The 25,846-nt window shown below is 39.6% G+C and overlaps 1 protein-coding gene across 2 annotated transcripts in view; it reads right to left on the bottom strand.

Annotated features, from left to right (window-relative positions):
- The window catches only part of ptch1 (patched 1), a 174,245-nt gene extending 150,196 nt beyond the window's left edge, over positions 1-24,049 (bottom strand). For both annotated transcript variants that reach the window (XM_061900523.1, XM_061900533.1), the window contains exons 1-2: positions 23,447-24,049; positions 16,653-16,845 (exon numbers count right to left, since the gene is read on the bottom strand). In XM_061900523.1, coding sequence (XP_061756507.1) covers positions 16,653-16,845; positions 23,447-23,638 — 385 coding nt within the window. In that variant the 5' untranslated portion in view covers positions 23,639-24,049. The remainder of the gene's footprint in view (positions 1-16,652; positions 16,846-23,446) is intronic.
- Positions 24,050-25,846: the final 1,797 nt, after the last annotated feature.

Genomic DNA, 25,846 nt, shown 5'->3' with positions numbered 1-25,846 from the left:
AAGCAGTACAATCATTAGTCGTTCATGTGAGCCACAAGCTATCATCCCTTTATTCTTATATTATCTTGAGGGCTGCAACAATTAACCGATTAAATTAATTACTTCAATTAGAAAAAAAGCTTTGTTATACACTATTTTACTCCGATAAATCGGTTAACTCACGTAACAAATACAATTGATAAAATCCCTACCCCATGGAATGCCTGGAACTTGAATAAATACGCGGACATAGTTTCCGCACGACCACTGCAATAGAGCACACATGAGAGCGGTGGTGTGTGGGTACAGTGATCTCGGAGGCAGAAAACCAAAGAGATTGTGTAGTTTTTAAAATGAATGCACACATTTTAAAAGTATAATTTCAAAGCTGATGATGTGCATTTATCAATAAAAATAGAATAATCATTTTTAAATGTTCTCTATATTATGCATTGAGGCTTAAAAAAAGTGTTTCATTAATTTACTTTATTAATCAAACTATCTACAATAGTTTCCGAACTATAGAGCGCACCGGTTTATAAGCTACACCCACTAAATCTTAGAAGAAAAAATATTTTTCCATTTACTAGTCACATCGAACCTTTTGTACCTAGTGAAATGAGTTATTTACACAAAAATAATTTGTAGATATCCATTTACAAATAATTAATTAAAATGTTTCCAAACGGTGCATAAAACAAGGTAGTAAAAAGGCAGGCGGATCATACAAAACAGAAGTCATCGCCATGGAAACACTAGCTGCAGAAGCGAGCTCTCCAATCAGCTAAACAGACTCAAAAACTCAACAATGACATCTTGGTGAATTTACTGAAGAATTTGTGAAACTGAAACAATACAAAGAGAATGCCATTGTAAGTTAATAATGCTAATGACGCTAGCTTCTTAACATTACAATATCACGTACAAATATGCATGAAGACACTCTTACAGACATGACACATGGGACTGTTGAGTAAGTATGAATTGTTTCAGTTAAATAGTATAATTTACAAACGTTGCTTGTAGTGATGAATAAAGAATCCTTTTGAGCAGCAACGCTGTGGACAGTTTTTCTTCCGGTTCAGTGCATTTAAACAGGAAGTACATTTTTCAACCCGCAACACTTGCAGTGAGCGAACTTGTCCACAACACAAACAATAACACACCATACCAGTGTGTCTGCTTGTTTTTAATTAAAACTATTAAATACTTATCATTATTGCCGTTAGCAAAGCAAAATCATGAATCATGAATACTCAATATATAGCGGGTTTGTCTCTGTGCGATATAGAAAATGACTATATCGTGATATTCGAGTATACGCTCTCACGCAGCTGCTTCTACCTGCGGGCATTACACTACAGGCTCTTTCCTGTCTCCTTCTCACAGGGACTTAAAACAAGCGCACCTTCTTACATACATCACGTGTGCAACGTCACACGCTCCCGCAGAGAAGACAGGTAGCGACATGGTAACGGTAGCTGTGATGCTAACTAAGCGGTACGGGTGGTAATACGAGAGAAAGAAGATGCGAATCTGGTAACAAATGAAGTAAGAATTAATTCCCAAGAAACACAGCACGGGTTCCATCGTCTGGCGGTGGTTTGGCTTCAAGCGGGAAGATGTTGAACAGTTATGCGGCAAAAGCATTGCTGCAAAAAGTAGCACCACTGCCAATGTAGCATCATTTGAAAAGTCACCTACAGAATAAGGAGTGCTTGAAAGTCCGCATGTCAACGTCTCCGTTCGGTGCCACACCCACAAAATGCCGAAGAAACTTTTTCCAGATCAACACCGTATGAAACAAATAGTCAACAACAGAAGGAGACAAAGTCTGCAGGAACCTACCACATAGAGAAGGACATATACTTTTTGATTTCCTATTACGCAGCTTATTTTTATTTGACAGTTGTTGAAATATGTAGTGTGAAAAGTCACCTGCTAGAGAATGAGGAGTGCTTGAAACTCCGCATGCTAAACCAACAAAATGCCGAAACAACTATTTCAAGATCAACACCGTATGAAAATAAAAGTCAACAACTGAAGGAGATAACGTCTGCAGGAACCTATTATGCAGCTAATTTTTATTTGACAGTTATTGAAATATATTGTGTGACATCATGCACAAAAGTGCACTTTATTTGTTGTTAACTATTGTAGTGGCGTTCTGTACAAAAAGTACACTTTAATTTAGTGTTGTTTTGATATGTCATCTTAGTGACATCATTCACTAAAATGGACCTACTGCTTTTTTAAAAAAGTCTCTGACAATCTTGCACTTTCTATTTTGGAAATGACATGAATGTTTGTGCCACTGCTTAATAACTGTTTAATAAATACAGTTTTGGTCAATTGAGTTGGTTGTGATTTCCTTCTCTGCATGAAAGTTTAAAATAATCATTTATTAATTAAGTATGAACAAGAATGTTTTAATGTAGACACATAAAATCATCATACTGCTGTGATTATATGCATCAAGTGTTCATTCAAGGCTAAAGCAAAATATCGAGATATATATCATGTATCGTGACATGGCCTAAAAATATCGAGATATTAATAAAACGCCATATCGCCCAGCCGTAAATCAGCCCCACCGTTTTATAGGCCGCTCAGTGCAAAGCGTAGGAAAAAAGTAACTGCTTATAATCCAGAATTTACAGTAATCAATAAATGATTTGATTTCTAAAATAATCGGTAGCTGCAGCCCTAATTGTCTCACATCAACAGTTGACTTTTCTTTGTACTTGCAAGGATTACCGATACAATGATAAACTGCGATAAAATTCTGGACTGTTAGAATTATTTTCACATTTACATTTTTGTAAAACCATGATAAATTACTGAATTTTCAAAAACTCACGGTGCAGCGAAGCAGCTATTGTGCGAACATAAAAATAAGACACATTTATGTCTTTTAACTCAGGTAAAATATTTTTGTGTGTGTAATGTATATAAGTACTTATTGAGCACATTTAACAATACCTTAATAATAATGATAATCCTGAAGATTTTTGGTCATAATAACAAAAACAAAATCCAACTCCTCATTTATTGTAAAACTTAAAGGCCTACTGAAATGAGATTTTCTTATTTAAACGGGGATAGCAGGTCCATTTTATGTGTCATACTTGATCATTTTGCGATATTGCCATATTTTTGCTGAAATTATTTAGTAGAGAACATTGACGATAAAGTTCGCAACTTTTGGTCGCTAATAAAAAAGCCTTGCCTTTACCGGAAGTAGCAGACGATGACCTCACCGGTGTGAGGGCTCCTCACATCCTAACATTGTTAATAATGTGAGCCTCAAGCAGCAAGAGCTATTTGGACCAAGAAAGCGACAATTTCCCCATTAATTTGAGCGAGGATGAAAGATTTGTGGATGAGGATATTGATAGCGAAGGACTAGAAAAAAAAAGAAAAAAAAATAAAGTAAAAAAAAAAAAAGGCGATTGCATTGGGAGCAATTCAGATGTTTTTAGACACATTTACTAGGATAATTCTGGGAAATCCCTTATCTTTCTATTGTGTTGCAAGTGTTTTAGTGAGTTAAATAGTACCTGATAGTCAGAGGGGTGTGTCCACGGGTGTGTTGACGCCAGTCTCTGAGGGAAAATACGGCAGCTGCATGGACGGCGCAAGCTCCACTAATCTCCGGTAAGAGGCGACTTTTTACCACAACTTTCTTACCGAAACCCGCCGGTTGACAAGTGGTCGGGAACCATGTTCGCTTGACCGCTCTGATCCATAGTAAAGCTTCACCTCCGGGAATTTTAAACAAGGAAACACTGTGTGTTTGTGTGGCTAAAGGCTAAAGCTTCCCACCTCCATCTTTCTACTTTGACTCCTCCATTATTAATTGAACAAATTGCAAAAGATTCAGCAACACAGATGTCCAGAATACTGTGTAATTGCGCGATGAAAAGAGACGACTTTTAGCTGCAAGTGGTGCTGCGCTAATATGTCCCCTCCAACCTGAGACATCACGCGCACGCGTCATCAATCCGTGATGTTTTCAACAAGAAACTCCGCGGGAAATTTAAAACTGTAATTTAGTAAACTAAATCGGCCGCATTGGCATGTGTTGCAATGTTATTATTTCAGCATTGATGTATAAACTATCAGACTGCGTGGTCGGTAGTAGTGGGTTTCAGTAGGCCTTTAAGAGGGTGTTGTAACACAGAAGGCTTTAGGGTAAGCACTGCAGCTTGAGAACAATAAAGGAAGACTATGGGGTTTTCCCCTCAACACTAAATTGGCCATAGTGTGTGAATGTGAGTGTGAATGTTGTCTGTCTATCTGTGTTGGCCCTGCGATGAGGTGGCAACTTGTCCAGGGTGTACCCCGCCTTCCGCCCGATTGTAGCTGAGATAGGCACCAGCGCCCCCCGCGACCCTGAAAGGGAATAAGCTGTAGAAAATGGATGGATTGATTGATTGATACTTTTATTAGTAGATTGCACAGTACAGTACATATTCCGTACAATTGACCACTAAATGGTAACACCCAAGTAAGTTTTTCAACTTGTTTAAGTCGGGGTCCACGTTAATCAATTCATGGATGGATGGATGGAGATACATGATATATATCGCGATATTTTGCCTTAGCCCTGAATGAACACTAGATACATATAATCACAGCAGTATGATGATTCTATGTGTCTACATTAAAAAATTCTTGTTCATACTGCATCAATATATGCTCATTTTAAACTTTCATGCAGAGAAGGAAATCACAACCAACTCAATTGATCAAAACTGTATTTATTAAACAGTTATTAAGAAGTGGCACAAACATTCATGTCATTTCAAAACAGAAAGTGCAGGATTGTCAGAGACATTTTAAAACAAGCTATTAGTGCACTTTTGTGCATGATGTCACTAAGATGACATACCAAAACAACAATAAATTATAGTGCACTTTTTGTACAGAACGCCACATTTAAAACAAATAAAGTGCACTTTAGTGCATGATGTCACACAAGATATTTCAATAAGTGTCAAAAGAAAATTAGCTGCATAATAGGGAATCAAATAGTGTTTTTTCTTCGCTATGCGGTAGGTTGCTGCAGAAATTATCTCCTTTTGTTGTTGACTATTTTTTTTCATACGGTGTTGATCTGGAAATGTTTGCCTCGGCATTTTGATGGTGTGGGCGTGTGGCACCAAAGGGAGATGTTGAAATGCGGAGAAAGCACTCATCATTCTCTAACAGGTGACTTTTCAAATGATGCTACATACTAGCAGTAATGCTACTTTTTGTAGCAACACTTTTGCCCCACACTGATAAATTACGTTTGTCTGTTCAACATATTCCCACTTGAAGCCAAACCCCCGCTAGACGAAAGACCCCCTGCTTTTTTTCCTTGAAATTAATTCTTCCTTCATTTGTTACCAGATTCGCACCTTCTTTCTCTCGCAGGGCTCGCTAGCATCACAGCTAACATTACCCATGCGGCTACCTCTCTGCTCTGCGAGGGCATATATGTATGTGACGTGTGACGTGACAGTACGTGACGTATGTAAGAAGGTGTGCTTGCCGTGTGAGAAGGAGAGACAAGAAAGAGTGAGAAGAGCCTGTAGTGTAATGCCAGCAGCTAAAAGCAACTGCGTGAGAACGTATACTCGAATATCACAATATAGTCATTTTCTATATCGCACAGAGACAAACCTGCGATATATCGAGTATATCGATATATCGCCCAGCCCTAAGGTCAAACGCAGATAAATTCTCGATAGAGGTAATTTGAAAGCAGAGGCCACACGTGCACGGTTCTTGCATGTGAAATCTAAAGCTACATGCTAACCACAGCTTCAACTCAAAGCTCCGGCGTCACTCTGAAATTCTGCCCAGCCTGAACCATGTGCTCGGCCGTCCTTTTAGTGCAAGAACATTTGAGGGCCCGTCTTAGAGGGAGGCTAATGTTCATGTGATACAGTTGTAATTAGATGCAGGTGGTGGGGCTATTTACTTTACAATTTGGCCTGTGTTTGCCTGCACCTCGAATGCTGAGGGATGGCTCCGTTTTCCACTTAGCAGCCGGGTGGAGCTCTTTAAAAAACAAAAACAAAAAAAAAACATGTGGGGTTTTATTTTTTATTCCCCCCTGGTCCCGACATCATCATTAATACGGCTTAAAAGTGGATAATCATGAAATCCTCATGACTCATCTGCAACTTGAATCTTTGCGAGACGAGCATAAACGAGTCAGTTGGAGGTCGGGCGGGATGGGGGGGCGGTTTGCAAAACAACAATACTACAACTTCCTGTTCTCGCAAATTATTTCCTGTGAGTGCCGCAGTTGGCATAAACATGGCATTTATCCACGCAGGGAAAGATCCTGAGCATAATATTTAGCAAAAGCAGCCTGTGGGGTTTGACAAGTTCACCTCTTTGTATAAGCAAGCCTCTCGGTCCACATCGCTCTCTGTCTCTTTGTCTAATAAACACAACTTCCGGTGTCAGAGTGTTTATCAACTCTGCTGAGCGAGCACCCTGACGAGTGGAGACCATCCGGGTGAAAGGGGGGCAGCGTAAGGCCTCGTAGTTCCGAGGCGGGTGCAAGTGTGTCCACGGGGCCCACACAGCTTCCCAGGCGGGGTCGATCACGGGTCGGTTGCGGAGGGCAGCTCCAAATGAAACATAAACAGCCGCTCCGTCCCGCTCATTCCCTCTTCTCTTTCCTCGAGGACGACGGAGCCAGTACACCTCCTCCCACCTATCATCATCACCACCACCACACTAATGCACGGCGTTCCACAGTCCAGGCAGAACTAATCTATCCCTCAGCTGTGTAGTCTAATCAAAACAAACACATCTCTCCCCAATAACATCTGGAACCCCTCACATACAGGACCTAGGAAACCACTGAGGCCTGGGCTTTGTGTGTGTGTGTGTGTGTGTGTGTGTGTGTGTGTGTGTGTGTGTGTGTGTGTGTGTGTGTGTGTGTGTGTGTGTGTGTGTGTGTGTGTGTGTGTGTGTGTGTGTGTGTGTGTGTGAGAACAGGTCAGACAGTAAAAGTTGATGCTATAGACAACGAGCTGTACGTTTCGTGTATCCGACCATGCTCAACAACCCAAAACAATTTAATCTAATAACAACAGTGTGGTTTTGGACATATATTTACAAAACAACAGTGTTTTGCAGGATGGGTAATGTTTGCTGTGGTCTGGAACAACATCAGAAATGCAGCCAAGATTACATACAGATAATGTGTGTCATGAGACATGCAAATATAAATTAAATACATAGAGGACATACGTAAAGGAAATTAAAATGAGCTCAGAAATACGGTACCTACGAACGAGGCATAATGATGCAATATGTACATACAGCTATTATACATAGCATGATAGCATTGATGAGCTTGCAGTCATGCAGTGACCAAATATGCCTGATTAGCACTCCACAGAAGTTAATACCATCAACAAAGGCCACCATTGTGCATTCACGCACAGTATAAAACATTTGGTGGACAAAACGAGATATAGAAGGAGTGGCATAAAAGACCTCTTTCTGTGGCAGCGTCGGAGAAATTTGTACATGTAAAAAAAAACTATGGTGAGCTCAAAGACCACCAAAATTTGAAGGACAAAACGGCGCTCACCAAATACTCTCATTAGTGAAGCATGTTTAATACAAACAGTGGGATTTCTAACAATTAGGAAGGTTTGTGTCATGTTTGTCCTCCAACAGAAACCATATTAAAACAAAAAAATTATTTTTCCCCTAATTTTTTGGAGCTGAAGAGCCGCGGGTTGCAGACCCCTGGTATAGGCGATATGCAATATAATACGGCCAACGATAAAGCTTTTAATACAATTGTTATATTGTGATAATGCATGGTGATGAAACATTCTACCCATGTCCTGCAAATTTGACAGTGACAAGCGAACGACAGTGTACTCAACACAATGTACTGTCGGGTCGTTGCTCGTGGCTAACGTCCCTCGACAGCGCGAATCATGATACCTCGCATTCACGGCAGGAAACTAAACTAAGTTTCTTACAAGAATCATTATCTCTTGAGCTAAACATGCTACACTATTCGGCTTGGGAGGATAAAAGAAGCCATGCTAACCGATTAGCTAGAGTACATGAATGAAAACAGGAGTGGCGGATTGATACAAACATCAACAGTAACATTATCAAGTATAGTAGCTTTAGTGATTAGATAAATATGCTTTATTATCGCAAAATTCTAATAAATTTCTAAATATCTCCAAGGTTCTCATAGTCATCATTGTCACCGACGTCCCACTGAGTGTGAGTTTTCCTTGCCCTTATGTGGGCCTACCGAGGATGTCGTAGTGGTTTGTGTTGTGGTTTGTGCAGCCCTTTGAGACACTAGTGATTTAGGGCTATATATAAACATTGATTGATTGATTGATTGAATATAGTTTTTTTGTGACTGTTATTGTTTACAAACTTGGAAATAAATCCTTGGAGACAGGTGAACTTTAAGGGCAAAAACCAAAGGATTTAAATCAGAGCCAATAGTACTTTTTGTGTGTTTGCTTTATTATGTTCAAAATATTGAATGTAATAAAAATAATAAGTAAATCCTAATGTGTTTTTGTCGGATTATTATTGTGATAAAAAATGTAATAGTTCAATAATCTTGAAACTTTGAAGTATCTGTATCAGTTTTGATTGATTGAGACTTTTATTAGTAGATTGCACAGTACAGTACATATTCCGTACAACTGACCACTAAATGGTAAAACCCGAATACGTTTTTCAACTTGTTTAAATCGGGGTCCAGTATCAGCATTGGTATGACCAATACTGCCCCTGTAATTACTTAGTATTGGATCGATACTCTAATGCAGTGGTTCTCAAATGGGGGTACGCGTGCCCCTAGGGTACTTGAAGGTATACCAAGGGGTACGTAAGATTTTTTTTTTAATATTCTAAAAATACCAGCAATTAAAAAAACATTTATAAATATATTTATTGAATAATAGTTCAACAAAATATGAATGTAAACTCCATCCATCCATTCATTTTCTACTGGTTGTCCCTTTTTGGGGTCGCGGGGGGCGCTGATTTCCTATCTCAGCTACAATCGGGCGGAAGTTCATAAACTGTGAAAAAAAAATATATGCAATATTCAGTGTTGACAGCTAGATTATTTGTGGACATGTTCCATAAATATTGATGTTAAAGATTTCTTTTTTTGTGAAGAAATGTTTAGAATTAAGTTCATGAATCCAGATGGATCTCTATTACAATCCCCAAAGAGGGCACTTTAAATTGATGATTACTTCTATGTGTAGAAATCTTTATTTATAATTGAATCACTTGTTTATTTTCCAACACGTTTTTAGTTATTTTTATATATATTTTTTCCAAATAGTCCAAGAAAGACCACTACAAATGAGCAATATTTTGCACTGTTATACAGTTTAATAAATCAGAAACTGATGACATAGTGCTGTATTTTACTTCTTTAGCTCTTTTTTTCAACCAAAAATGCTTTGCTCTTATTAGGGGGTACTTGAATTAAAAAAATGTTCGCACTGGGTACATCACTGAAAAAAGGTTGAGAACCACTGCTTTAATGTGTAGTATTGCCCAAAACTAATGTAAAGTAGGGCTGGGCGATATTGGCTTTTATTAATATCGCAATATTTTTATGCCATTTTGCGATATACGATATATAGTACGATATTTTGCCTTGGCCTTGAATGAACACTTGATGCATATAGTCACAGCAGTATGATGATTCTATGTGTCTACATTAAAACATTATTCTTCATACTGCATTCATATATGCTACTTTTAAACTTTCATGCAGAGACGGAAATCACAACTTAGTCAATTGACCAAAACTGTATCCATTAAATACACTTCATTCTCTCACAGCTGACTTTTTAAATGAAAGAACAAATTAATAGTGTTGCTACCTTTTTGTAGTAACACTTCTGCTGCATACTTTGCATTGATTGATTGAAACTTTTATTAGTAGATTGCACAGTGCAGTACATATTCCGTACAATTGACCACTAAATGGTACCACCCGAATAAGTTTTTCAACTTGTTTAAGTCGGGGTCCAAGTCAATCAATTCATGGTACAAATATATACTATCAGCATAATACAGTCATCACACAGGTTAATCATCAGAGTATATACATTGAACAGCATATTGCTGTTGTCTGCTGAATATCTTCCCTCTTGGAGCCAAACCACCGCCAGATGATGGACCCCCTGCTCTTTATGTTGGGCAGTTATTGTTCTTCCTCCATTTGTGATAAATTTCGCACCTTCTCTCTCTCTCTGATCGGCGAGAGCTATGACGCTAGACTCGCGAGAGTAAGTGACGTATGTAAGAAGGCGGGCTTGTTTTCCGTATCTGTCAGAATGAGAGACGAGGATTGAGAGAGAAACGCCTGTTGTGTGATGCCTGCAGCTAAATGCAACTCGACCTGCCTCAGCTAACGTTAGCCTAGCTCTTGGCGAGAGCGTGTGACGCTACATGCGTGACATTTCATATGTGACGTATGTAAGAAGGCGGGCTTATTTCACGTCTCTGTGAGAAGTACAGACGAGAAGGAGTGAGACACGCCAGTAATTAACTGAACTCTTGCGGCTGTTTTGGAGCCACTATGGATTGAACTTCCACAGTATCATGTTAGACCCGCTCGACATCCATTGCTTTCGGTCCCCTAGAGGGGGGGGGGTTGCCCACATCTGAGGTCCTCTCATAGGTTTCTCATAGTCAGCATTGTCACTGGCGTCCCACTGGATGTGAATTCTCCCTGCCCACTGGGTGTGAGTTTTCCTTGCCCTTTTGTGGGTTCTTCCGAGGATGTCGTAGTCGTAATGGTTTGTACAGTCCTTTGAGACATTTGTGATTTAGGGCTATATGAATAAACATTGATTGATTGATTGATTGATAATGTAATGCACGCAGCTTAAAGCACATGTGTGAGAACATATAATCGAATATTACGATATAGTCATTTTCTATATCGCACAGAGACAAACCTGCGATATATCGTATATATCGATATATCGCCCAGCCCTAATGTAAAGTATCAAATTAAACATAACAATAAGCGGGTTTTTTTTAATGTGTGGATAGAACCATGTTACAACAGACAGTAATCAGTAAAACAAAACGTAGATTAATAATATTTTTGAGAAAATAATACACCCGGAAATGACACAATACATAGCTGCATACGTCAGCAGTAAGTTAGGAGCCCTTGCAACCATTGCGAAATGGTATTATTATATTTTACATACTAAATAATATATTGTGATTTGTATTGTACAGTATATACAGGCTACAAAATACAGTATATTGCGATATGGATTTTAGGCCATATCGCCCATCCAAGGTCTCATACTACAGTCTTTTTTAACAATATTAAAAAGGTATTAGAGGTCTAACCAAAAGTGTATTGGAAGTTTGTTGTCAAGGATTTAACCCCGATGCTGGATTAGGACATTTTTAAAAAGTTTTTAGCATGCCTAACTGAGAACTCTCTGTAACTTTAAAGCTAAAGGCCTACTGAAACCCACTACTACCGACCACGCAGTCTGATAGTTTGTATATCAATGATGAAATATTAACATTGCAACACATGCCAATACGGCCTTTTTAGTTTGCTAAATTACAATTTTAAATTTCCCGCGGAGTTTCCTGTTGAAAACGTCGCGGAATGATGACGCGTATGACGACGTGTGTTTGTGACGTTATTAGAATAATAATAATGGATTAGATTTATATCGCGCTTTTCTATTGTTAGATACTCAAAACGCTCACGGAGAAGTAGGAACCCATCATTTATTCAGACCTGGTGGTGGTAAGCTACATCTGTAGCCACAGCTGCCCTGGGGTAGTCTGACGGAAGCGTGGCTGCCAGTTTGCGCCTACGGCCCCTCCGACCGCCACCAATCATTCATTCACCAGTGTGAGCGGCACTGGGGGCAAGGGTGAAGTGTCCAGCCCAAGGACACAACGGCAGCGATTTGGATGTCAATAGGTGGGAAGTGAACCTGCAACTCTCAGTTTTCTGGCACGGCCGCTCTACCCACTATGCCATGCCGCCCCTTGGTTGGAGGGGACATATTAGCCCAGCAACACTTGCGGCTAAAAGTCGTCTCTTTTAATCGCGCAATTACACAGTATTTTGGACATCTGTGTTGCTGAATCATGTGCAATTTGTTCAATCAATAATGGAGAAGTCAAAGTAGAAAGATGGAGGTGGGAAGCTTTAGCCTTTAGCCACACAAACACACGGTGTTTCTTTGTTTAAAATTCCCAGAGGTGAAGCTTTTCTATGGATCACGGCGGTCAAGCGAACATGTCAACTTGTCAACCGGCAGGTTTTGGTGAGAAAATTGTGGTAAAACGTCGCCTCTTACCAGAGAACAGCGGAGCTTCTGTCCTGCTGCAGCTTCGTGACTTCTCTCAGAGACTGGCATCAACACATCCGTGGACACACGACTCCGACTATCAGGTACTATTTAACTCACTAAAACACTAGCAACACAAAAGAAAGATAAGGGATTTCCCAGAATTATCCTAGTAAATGTGTCTAAAAACATCTGAATCGCTCCCAATGCAATCGCCTTTTTAAATTTTTTTTAAATTTTTTCTTCTAGTACTTAACTCTAGATTTCCTCATGCACGAATCTTTGATCCTCGCTCAAATTAATGGGGATATTGTCGCTTTCTCGGTCCAAATAGCTCTTGCTGCTGGAGGCTCAAATCATAAACAATGTGAGGATGTGAGGAGCTCTCACACCGGTGATGTCATCGTCTGCTACTTCCGGTAAAGGCAAGGCTTTTTTATTAGCGACCAAAAGTTGCAAACTTTATCGTTGATGTTCTCTACTAAATCCTTTCAGCAAAAATATGGCAATATCGCGAAATGATCAAGTATGACACATAGAATGGTCCTGCTATCCCCGTTTAAATAAGAAAATCTCATTTCAGTAGGCCTTAATGAGCTGTGTTTGTCCACTATTGTATACTTTATCCATTTTTTGGATACACACTGTCACTCGTAGGGATGAAACAATAAACTGTATAATGATAAACTGTGGCAAAACTTCTCACTGTTATTTAGTATTACCGCTTTAAATTGAAGTTATTGTAAAACCGTGATTGATAAAACTTTGATAAACTTACAACTTGCAGCTTACACTTAGATTCAGACTTAGAGTTCCCTATTGTCATTCAAATTCGAACTTTACAGTACAGATAAGAACAAAATTTTGTTGCATTAGCTCATTTAAATGCAGGATAAAAGAGCATATAAGGTGCAGAGTGTTTGCATTTACAAAAGAAGGAGCAGATATAAATCGATATATTACTGTACAGATAAATATATTCCACTTTTGCATATGTATCCACGTTACGGATGTATGCTAACTAGTTAGCTTAAATGCTGACATTAATACAAGAGACATTAACGTCTTTCCCCATTAAGGAACAACATACCCCAATCTAAACTTCTATAAACACATTACTGTGTAAACAACTAAGATATTCAATTGTGCACATTAAACCTACAATCTGTGATCTATTAGAGATCGATCAATTCTCGAAGGAAAATGACAACAGAACGTAAATTTGATTGACGTCACATAAATTGGATGTGACACACCCAATTTTTTTTCTAGATCGTATTTATTTTTTCCAATACATCTTAGTTATAAGTGTGTATGAGTACTTTTTGAGCACATTCAACAATACCATGATAATAGGGCCACAATAACCGTGATATGAAATGTTCATATCGTTACATCCCTAGTCACTTGTCCATGACAATATATGGCATATATCACATACAACGACGTAACATTAAGGAGTAGGACAGGAAGACACAGATGTTAGCCACACTGTGAGCTACATACTAACATTACACTAGGGTTGAACGGTATACCGGTATTAGTATACTAATAAATCATATTCAGTACTATACCGCCTCTGAAAAGTACCGGTCCACCACCCCTCCGCACCCTTGTCATCATCACATCATGAAATTGCTGGTTTAGGTTCGGTCGCGCCCATCACAGAGTACTTACAAACAGACAGTGTGTGAACAGAAAAGGGAGAACGGGCGCATTTTGGCTCAAAAACTAACGACAAAGGTGAGGTTATAACACTGAAACGCCCTCAGGAAGAGGTGCTTTAAGACATGGCTAGCTAGCTAGCAACAATCGTCCATCCGCAGTCGGCAGTGTTTTAGCTACTTCTAAATCACTAATCCTCGCCTCCATGGCGACAAATAAAGTATGTTTCCTACATGTATCATCCCTGCAGGACGGGGAATAGCTAAACATGCTTTACTACACACCATGCCTCACCGGCGTCAAAATTGGTGGATCTACACCTAACATCCACTGTAATGATACCAAGTCCAGGAACGTATCTACCGTATTTTTCGGATTAGAAGTCGCAGTTATTTTCATAGTTTGACTGGGGGTGCGATTTATACTCTGGAGCGAGTTACGTATGTGTGAAATTATTAACACATTACCGTGAAATATCAAATAATATTATTTAGAAGCGACACAGAGGAAGAAGATTTCATCGGATTTAGCGATTAGGAGTGACAGATTGTTTGGTAAACATATAGCATGTTCTATATGTTATAGTTATTTGAATGAATCTTACTATGATATGTTACGTTAACATACCAGGCACCTTCTCAGTTGGTTATTTATGCGTCATATAACGTACACTTATTCAGCCTGTTGTTCACTATTCTTTATTATTTTAAATTGCTTTTCAAATGTCTATTCTTGGTGTTGGATTTTATCAAATAAATTTGCCCCCAAAAATGCAACTTATACTCTAGTGCAACATATATATGTTTTTTCCTTTCTTTATTATGCCTTTTTGTCCGGTGCGACTTATACTTCGGAGCGACATATAATCTGAAAAATACGGTAGTTGATACAACCATGATTACGTCGATATTTTGTGGCATCACAACATCGTTTTTCGTTTTTAAAATATCTATATATTATGTTTATAAACTCAGGTAGTATGTCTTTGGACACATGAATATGACCAATGTATGATCCTGTAACGACTTGGTAGTTTGATGGCCAAATTTGTGGTATCATCCAAAACTAATATAAAGTATCAAACAACAGAAGAATAAATGATTATTACATTTTAACAGAAGTGTACATAGAACATGGTAAAAGAGAAAGTAAGCAGATATTAACTTTAAATGAACAAGTAGATTAATAATTCATTTTGTACCACTTGTCCTTAATCATTTTGACAAAATAATAGAACAGAAAATGACAATATGTTACGACGTATGTCAGCAGACTAAATTAGGAGCCTTTGTTTGCTTACTTTCTACTAAAACACAAGTTGTCTTGTATGTTCACTATTTTATTTAAGACTAACTTGCAATAGGAAACAGATATTTAATGTACCGCAAGATTTTTTGTTAAAATAAAGCCAATTATGCAATTTTTGTGGTTACCCTTTATTTAGAAAAGCACCGAAAAGTATCGAAATAATGTTGGTGGAGGTACCAAACTATTGGTATCGGGACAACACTACATTACAATCACATTTTGACAGCAAGGGATAGCTATCATTTCCATTAGCACGCCGTTTTTTTCTTTTATCACGGTAAGAAAACTAATTTTCAAAAATGTTCGTCTTGGCTCATCCGTTCTCAAAAATGGAGCAAACAAATGACGGAGATTATAGACTTGTCTTACGTTTGGTGTTCATAAACAGGCTCTAGTGACACGTCACTGTAGGTACATCACTAAGAAATCAGTTTTGCATGACAGGGGGGAAATTTTTTGTTGCCATTTTGATCAAAAAAGCCTGCAAAGCAGTGACTACATTATTCTTACTTGTGTTATTCAAATTAGTTACCGATGTGACATATTGAGCCAACCTGGCGCATAAATGGACCTCACACCAAAACAAGGCAACTACAGATGCAAATAGTCAGTATATATTGACCGGAAAAAAATAAATACATCAGCTCTTCCATTCATGAATCCGCCAGACGACAGTGCTGGAATGTGGATCAAAGGAAAGAAAGAAAGAAAAAAGCACAGCCGCTGTGACCCCCCTCCTCTTCTCTCCAACACTACCACCACCACCAAAGCGCAGCCTCTCTTTTTTTCTTATCCTTTCTTTCATTCTGTATATTTTCCTGCTGAAGCAACAACAAGCAAGAAGGTTTACAATTCTCCTCACAAACACAAGTTCCTGTCTTCACTCTGTGTCTCTTTCTCTCTCGCTTTCTTCCTCCTCCCTCCCCTTGCAGCCGGAGGCAAATCTTTTTTGGAAAGTTGAGAGCTGTCCAAAACGGAGACCACACACACAGTCTGTGAGCATTCAACTGCTGGGGGCAGGCGCACACGCACCCACGCACACACACACATATGCACACACACTCACACACAAAATGGCGGCTTTGGCAAAGCAGAAAAAATAAAAAATCCTCTACCCCCCCAAAAGCTGCTTATGAACTTAATTACAACTTTGCTTTATGGTACATATTGGTTGGAGACACTGAAACGTAAGTTCTGACGAATCCATTTAGTCAGTGTGTTGTCTTGGACACTTACCAAAAGACAAACAACTGCACTTCTTTAAAAGTGCCTTTGTTTGGCACATTCCTCCACAGCCATGCAAAGAAAACACAACGAACAAGAGAGTCTTACCTTCTACCCACAGTTTCTCCACATCCGTCTCCAAATTAGCTGCTCGTAGGCCCACCGCGAAAGCGCCGAAAATCATGAGGCCCACCACTAAAAACTTTCCACAGTTCTTTTGTATGTAACAGCCCAGCCTGAATAAAAGTCTCTGGAACTTTGCTCTCAGCCATAGCGGCGCTTTCCTCCCGGTCGCCTTCCCCTAAAGACAAACAGACAGCAGAGAAATTGCATTAATAATCTGGTTTCACTAGGTGATGAAGATGCACTTACCTGTGCAGGTGAGGTTGAGATTGTCATTGGAGCACACATGCCTTAGAACAGGGGTGTCAAATTCATTTTTATATCGGGGGCCACATGGAGAATAATCTACTCCAAAGTGGGCCGAGCTGGTAAAATCAAGGCACGAAAACTTAAAAATAAAGACAACTTCAGATTGTTTTCTGTGTTTAAAAATACAACAAGCACATTCTGGAAATGTACAAATGGTAATGTTGTTGAGGTTTTTTTACACTTACATGTTGCACGGTTGATAATATTCCATCTTTATTTGTCGTTATTTATACTTTCCGAATAAATTATGTAATAATGTTAATTCGTCAATTTAATGGTGTTAATTTTCAATCTATCAAGACAAAAAAATAATCTCAAAACCAAATTAAAGGATGTTTTTATATGTAGTTTGCTCATTTTCTTCGACTGGCGCACTAACATTATGTGGTTAATATTTTTGGGTTAATAATTTTTACATATGGATATCATCTACAACAGGGGTAGGGAACCTTTTTGGCTGAGAGAACCATGAAAGCCAAATATTTTAAAATGGACTTCCGTGAGAGCCATAATAATATTTTTTAACATTGAATACAACTAAATGTGTGCATTTTAAAGTAAGACCAACATTTGTATAGCATTATAAGTCTCTTATTCTTTTTAATAACATTGATATTCTAAAACTAACCAATAATAAATAAAATACTTATTAGCATTAATGCGACTTCTTGAACAAGTCCTGTAGAAAACGGATCGATAGATAAAATGCATGAGAATGTTTTGTATTTTAAACGTTTTTTTTTAGCACCGTGATTACCAGCAGAATTATTCATAATTATTTTGTTAAGCAATGTAAGCTAAGATTTATCTGAGAGCTGGAAGCAGTCATCAAAAGAGCCACATCTGGCTCGAGAGCCAAAGGTTCCCTAACACTGATCTACAAAGATACAATTAATTGCTATTGCGACATCCAGTGGACACATTTAGAACAGCATTTTTGTTTTCATTCAAAAATTTTGGCTCATTTTTATACTTGGCTAACTCATCCCGCGGGCCGGATAGAACCTGTTCACGGGCCTGATCCGGCCCGCAGGCCGTACGTTTGACACCCCTGCTTTAGAATCAAGGGCATCTCTTTATTAGCAACCATAAGATACTACTACATACTTTAATAAATACACAAGGGAAATTGTTCCACACAGTAGCTCAGTTACAAAGGATGGAAAGTGTAAGGATGAAAAGGATAATGCAGGTATAAAGTAGACTAAAAATGTACCGTTATAGCAATATAAAATAACATATGTAATATTTACATATTATATATACAGTATATTGTAGCTGAGATAGGCTCCAGTGCCCCCAGCGACCCCAAAGGGAATAAGCGGTAGAAAATATTATGTTATATTTTTATATAATATATACAATATATAACAAATACCATGTACAATATTACAGTATATGCAACAGCTGCAGCATAAAATAGAGAGTAGATCCAGCAGACAATATACATTATAAACAAAGAAAGGTACCTAGCATAGAAGCAGTCAGGTAATAGACAGATATCATCTATTACTGTATGGCGAGTGATTATACCGCTGGATGGAGTGCGGAATGAAGGAGTTCTGGAATCGAATGTCCATATAATAGCAAATATGAACTATAAGCATAGGTGCCAAACTCAAGGTACAGGGGCCAGATCTGGTCTGACACATTATAATATTTGGCCTGCAAAAGCCTTGAAATACCATGCTTCAATAAAGCACTTTCATGCAAAATGTACCATATTTGTCTAACTTTAATATTATCTGATCATGTAAGAAGATTTATTCCTAGCTTTTTTTTGTTTTACTTAAATATCTGCTTGTCACCTGGACTTACAATTTCAAACAAACACAACTGCCAATGAAAATTGTGTAACGAGGCTATGATACGTTTACATTCATATATATTCACTGTTACAAACGGCCCTGTGAGGGCAGCCATAACTGCAATGTGTCCCTCAATTTTGATTGAGTGATTGAAATTTTTATTGGTAGATCGCACAGTACAGTACATATTCCGTACAATTGACCACTAAATGGCAACACCCGAATAAGTTTTTCAACTTGTTTAAGCCGGGGTCCACATTAATCAATTCATGGTAATAATATATAATAAAAACGAGTTTGTCACACCTCATGTAGAAGCTACAGTATGCCAGGGCTATTCAAATGGCGGCCCGGGGGACAGATCTTTGACAAGCTGTTGTATCGTGGAACTAAGTGGCTTAGCGGGTAGAGCGGCCGTCCAGAAATTTGAGGGTTCCTGGTACGATTCTAGCTTCTGCCACCCTAGTCACTTGCCATTGTGCCCTTAGGCATGACACTACGCCTACATTGCCCTCTGGTTTGCCCACACAGGGAGGCTTCACCAACCGAAAGGCCAAACCACGATGAGCCAGATACGGTCCCCGGGCGCTAGACTATGGCTGCCTACTGCTACTCAAGAGAGGATAGGTCAAATGCAGAGACCACATTTTGCTTTACGTACGATGTAAATGTGACAATAAAGATCTTATTCTTCGTACTTGGACATGTGTAAACATATCGCTTGTGTTTTAATTTACGACTAGCCATGTTTAGGTTTGAGTTAAAACTGTTCAGGTTCAAGCATTGCAGTGGACACTTGTGTTTTGCATAACATGGTATTTTTCTCCACAAGCTTAACTCTGAACCAAAAACGTTTCTCAGGAATATACAAAAGAAGAATAGTGAAGGGAGCAGTCCCTCAGCTTTCTGGAAATGTGGCCCAACAGACAAATATAGTTGACTTGCCTATATAGGGATTGCCACTGATTCTGGTACTTCTTAGGCAAAATCCCACCGGTCTTATCAGGCGCCGATTTATGTACAGTTCATCGCTGCCATGTTACAGCACCTGGTTTGCGTGTGACGTAACTAGAGATGTCGTAAAACTCCCAACGATTAGTATTACAATTTTAAAAATAAAATGATGGGAAAAAAACGTGATAAATAACTTAATTTCGATAAACTCATGTTAGCTTGCTCGCTTCAATGCCAACATGAAAACTAGAGACATTAAGGTCTTAAGAAGCAACATACCCCAATATAAACGTGTTAAACACATTACTGTCTGAGCAACTAACATATTCACTGGTGCACATTGAACATACATGCTGTGCTATCATGGCACAGAAGGTTAGATCAGAGAAATATGACACGGAGGACAACCAAAAGTAGAACGTTCGCCAGAAATAAAAAATAATAATAACATATTTAATTTGAGACACACTTTTCATTTATATACATCTGGAAGTGTTGAAGTAAAAAACAATATTTCAAAAAAAAAAAAATTGGAATCAAAACAGATTAAATACTAAGACCAAAGCACTATCAGTTAAGCATAAGAAATATCTAACAGTGTACCTATTTTAGTTATTAAAAATCTAAAGATTCCAGTGTGATTTTAATATTCAAAAATATTGCGATAATACTAAAAGGTAAACATTTTGGTCACAATAACCGTGATATAACCATCTTATATCTTTAACACTTGGCCATCACTCCAGCAGCACTGAGAGCGAACGCCACCAAACTACCTCTGGGTAATGTTGCAATTTCCCAATGCCAACAAAGTAATTGACTCAGAAATGCAATAATCAATATTCATTAACACACACAAAAGTACCAAAAATTGGAACTATTGACTACCGTTATCCTGGGAATCGGTACCCATCCCTAAGTCCATATACACATATGGAATAGAACAATGCTTTATATGGACCTCTTCTAACACAATTAATCCTTAAAACGGTAACAACACCTGCATTGAAGGAAAATGTAGCCAAAAATAGACACCAAAAGGTCTACTTTTTGTGTAAATTGCACACTGTTACAGCTTTTTCATTCCAGTTGATGCAATGAATTTATGTTTCTCTGTAGTTTACCATTAATTTATGCACACTTTTTTGCTCATTTTGAGTTGCCTTTGGTAGCCACATGTTTGATTTAGTGGAAAAAGTTGGAGACAGTCTGATGTAGTAGTTGTTTAAACCAGTGTTTTTCAACCACTGTGCCACGGCACAATACAGTCTGGTGTGCCGTGGGATATTATGTAATTTCACTTAATTGGGTTAAAAATATTTTCTGCAAACCAGTAGTCATAATCCGCAAATGTGCCGTTGTTGAGTGTCTGTGCCGTCTAGCACTCGGCAGAGTAACCGTGTAATACTCTTCCATAACAGTAGGTGGCAGCAGGTAGCTACTTGCTTTTTCGATGTCAGGAACATGGTTTGTTGTGACCACAATATGCGGGAGGCAGTGCGTAGGTAAAAAGGTATCTAACACCCATCCATTTTCTACCGCTTGTCCCTTATGGGGTGGCAGGGGGTGCTGGAGCCTATCCCAGCTGAACATGGGTGGAAGGCGGTGTACACCCTGGACAAGCCACCACCTCCTCGCAGGGCCAAAACAGATAGGCAAACAACATTCACACACGAGGGCCAATTTAGTGTTGCCAATCAACCTATCCCCAGGTGCATGTCTTTGGGGCTGGGAGGAAGCCGGACTACCCAGAGGGAACCCACGGGAGAACATGCAAACTACACACAAGAAGATCCTGAGCCCAGGATTGAACCCAGGACTTTCGTATTGTGAGGCAAACGTACTAACCCCTGTTACACCGTGCTTGTATCTAACATTTAAACCAAAAATGAATAACAGGCGAGTGCCGCTAAGAAAAGGCATTAAAGCTTAGGGATGGCTATGTAAAAAAAAACTAAAACTGAACTGGCCGCAAAGTAAACAAAAACAGAATGCCGGACGACAGCAAAGACTTGCAACGTGTTGAGCAGACAGCGTCCACAAAGTACATCCGTACATGACACGACAATCATCAATGTCCCCACAAAGAAGAATAGCGTCTGCACAACATAAATAGTGTTGATTGCGAAAACAAAGCAGGAGTGGGGGAATAGTGTTCAAGGATGATATGAAACTGCTACAGGAAAACACCAAGAAAAGAGGAAAACCCACAAAAATAGGAGCGTAAGAAACCCCCAAAAACTCAAAATAAGTCATGACGTGATGTGACAGGTTGTGACACCTACTTTGAGACAAGAGTTTTAGTGATGCATGCTTGGTTATGGTTTGAATTCATAGCCAACAATTGCCAAAACAACTTTTTACTGCCAATATCGGTTGCTGAGTTTTATTTTTTAATGTTTTCTGCTGTTTTATTTTGCTTTCATCTGACCACATGACATTCTACCAATCCTTTGCTGTATCATCCATGTATCCATTTTGGTATAAACTCAACTCGTCGTGTTTGGAGGAAGAAGAATACTGAGTTGCATCCCAAGAACACCACACCTACTGTGAATCATGGGGGTGGAAACATCATGCTTTGGGGCTGTTTTTCTGCTAAGGGGACAGGACGATTGATCCGTGTTAAAGAAAGAATGAATGGGGCCATGTATCGTGAGATTTTGAGCCAAAACCTCCTTCCATCAGTGAGAGCTTTGAATGGTTGACCAGATACTTATTTTCCACCATAATTTACAAAAAAATTCTTTAAAATTCTTACAATGTGAATTCCTGGATTTTTTTTTCACATTCTGTCTCTCACAGTTGAAGTGTACCTATGATGAAAATTACAGATCATCATTTTAAGTGGGAAAACTTGCACAATCGGTGTCTGACTAAATACTTTTTTGCCCCACTGTATTTATATATATATACACACACATACACATATATATATATACACATACATACACACATATATACACATATACATGCATATTTACATAAATGTATGCACACATACACACAAACATGTATATACACACATATATATATATACACACATGCATACATACATACATATATATACATATACACATATGTATATACATGCATATATACAACTACATACATACATACATACACACATATACAAATATACACATACATATTTACATAAATGTATGCACACATACACACAAACATGTACATACACATATATATGCACACACATGCATACACACGCATATACATACACACATATACACATATGTATATACATGCATACATACAACTACATACATTCATACACACACACAAGTATACACATACATATATATATATATATATATTTATATATATATATATATATATTTATATATATATATATATATATATATATATATATATATATATATATATATATATATATACATACTTATATACACACACATACACATACATAAAAAAAACGGGTTTAAACTACGATTAGCATCTGTATGCACACACACTCAGGGTGGCATTGCATGTGGTCCAACTAGTGCTGAGACCCGAGTAGGGACCGGAGGAGAGTTAGGATGTTTTTGAGCAGGAAGAAGAAGGCAAAGCCACATGGAGCAACATGCCGGAGCACAACACGCAAAGTTCGGACACGAGAAGAGACCGTTATGTGTATTAAAAACAAGAGGAAGCGTGTAAAAAAAAATAATAATAAAAAAAAGAAAGCACCTGGGAGATCTGTTCCAAAGCGAAGCCCGCGTCGCAGTAGCTCGGCCGCTGCAGGTAGTCCAAATCCGGCGGCAGCGGCGGAGGAGGCGGCGGCGGGTCGCGGCTGGAGCTCCTCCGGGTCCTCCGCGTTAGCCTCGGCCGGCCGGGTTCTCCTGTCCCCGGCTCGGGGGGCGCACTAGCAGCCGAGGCCATCTTGCGGGGACGGCGCGCTGCTCAGCGATTCCCACTTCTCGAGTGTGTCTCCCCGAAAGACGGCGACGACGACGGCGGCGGAATCCGACAAAGTTTCGCTCGGAGCGAGGACCTCATAGTCCGCTTGGAGAGGGCGAGTCAAAATAGTGTGCGCGGTCCATCCCAACATTGCGTGATTCGGAGGTCTCCGCTGCCTTTGCACCGCATTCACCGGGGGAGGAGGAAGGTAGAAAAACAAAGCCCGCAAAAAAAAAAGGAAAAAAAAGTAGCAGAGTGTTTTTAGTGTCTCTTAAAAGGAGCGATGATTCCCCCACGGCGGAAGGCTGGATGCTGGTAGCATTGTGCGGAGATGTGTGTGCTCTCTTCCCCTGGGCCAACTCTGACTTTCAATAGAAGAGAAAAGGAGCTCTCTCCATTTGGAAGGCGAGGAGGAGGAGGAGGAGGAGGAGGAAGGGTGCAAAAGGAGGGAGGGACAGGAGGCGGGGCCTAACGGAGGAAAGGGGGCGGGGACTCCAAATCCCGCCCCTGCCGCTGTCAAATTGCAAGGCTTGCTCACTTCTGATTGGTTCCAGAAGGGCAAAAATTACTCAGCAAACACGACTATTATTAGCTGCTAAGCAACAGCGAGGGAGGGGGAGGGGGGACCACCCAAGACCTCATGTGTGCATGTCCATATGCAATAGGATGCTCACCTTGGGATATTTTTTTTATCCAGAAAGGGAAGGGGTGTTAATGTTTAAATCACACATGACCCCCCCACAACACAGACGCGCCACTCATTCATCCATCAATCCATTTTCTACCGCTTGTCCCTTTCGGAGTTGCGGGGGAGTGCTGGAGCCTATCTCAGCTGCATTTGGGCGCCACCTCATCACAGATAAACAGACAACATTCACATTCACATTCACACACTAGGGCCTATTTAGTGTTGCCAATCAACCTCTTCCACCTACATGTCATTGGAAGAAGGAAGGAAGCCGGATTACCCGGAGGGAACCAACGCAGTCACGGGGAGAACATGCAAACTCCACACAGAAAGATCCCGAGCCCGGGGTTGAACTCAGGACCTTTGTACAGTGAGGCACACGTACTAACCCCTATTCCACCATGCTGGTATCCAACACTTAAACCAAAAATAAATAAAAGACTAACAAAAGGCATGGAAGCTTAGGGATGGCTGTGCAAAACGAAACTAAAACTGAACTGGCTGCAAAGTAAACAAAAACAGAATGCTGGACAACAGCAAAGACTTACAGCTTGTGGAGCAGACGGCATCCACAAAATACATCCGTACACGACACAACAATCATTAACGTCCCCACAACAAAGGATATCTTACATAGTCTTGATTGCGAAAACAAAGCAGGTGCGGGGGAATAGCGTTCAAGGAAGACATGAAACTGCTACAGGAAAATACCAACAAAAGAGGAAATGCCACCACCGTGCTGCCCCCACAGATAAACAGACAACATTCACATTTCACACACGAGGGCCAATTTAGTGTTGCCAATCAACCTATCCACCTCCATGTCCTTGGAAGTAGGAGGAAGCCTTACTACCCGGAGGGAACCCACGCAGTCGTGAGGAGAACATACAAACTCCACACAGAAAAATCCGGAGCCCGGGGTTGAACTCAGGACCTTTGTACTGTGAGGCACAAGTACTAACTCCTCTTTCACCGTGCTAGTATCTAACACTTAAACCAAAAATAAATAAAAGACTAAGAAAAGGCATTGAAGCTTAGGGATGGCTGTGCAAAACGAAACTAAAACTGAACTGGCTGCAAAGTAAACAAAAACAGAATGCTGGACAACAGCAAAGACTTACAGCTTGTGGAGCAGACGGCATCCACAAAATACATCCGTACACGACACAACAATCATTAACGTCCCCACAACAAAGGATATCTTACATAGCCTTGATTGCGAAAACAAAGCAGGTGCGGGGGAATAGCGTTCAAGGAAGACATGAAACTGCTACAGGAAAATACCAACAAAAGAGGAAATGCCACCACCGTGCTGCCCTTACTCATTCATACAGAAGTGAAATGCCATGGAGCGTAAATGGAATCCCACTGTTCAACATTGGTACTGCATCTTTTTGTATCATCCAGTGCAGGGGTACCCAAACTTTTTGACTCGGGGGCCGCATTGTGTTAAAAAGAAAATTCGGCCGGGAACGGGCTGTGTATGTATATATATATATATA

Source organism: Nerophis ophidion, linkage group LG01 (assembly GCF_033978795.1).
Source record: "Nerophis ophidion isolate RoL-2023_Sa linkage group LG01, RoL_Noph_v1.0, whole genome shotgun sequence".
In the NCBI taxonomy this organism is placed as follows: domain Eukaryota; kingdom Metazoa; phylum Chordata; class Actinopteri; order Syngnathiformes; family Syngnathidae; genus Nerophis; species Nerophis ophidion.
Note: the sequence above shows the minus strand (reverse complement) of the source record. Positions and strands in the feature narration are given on the sequence as shown.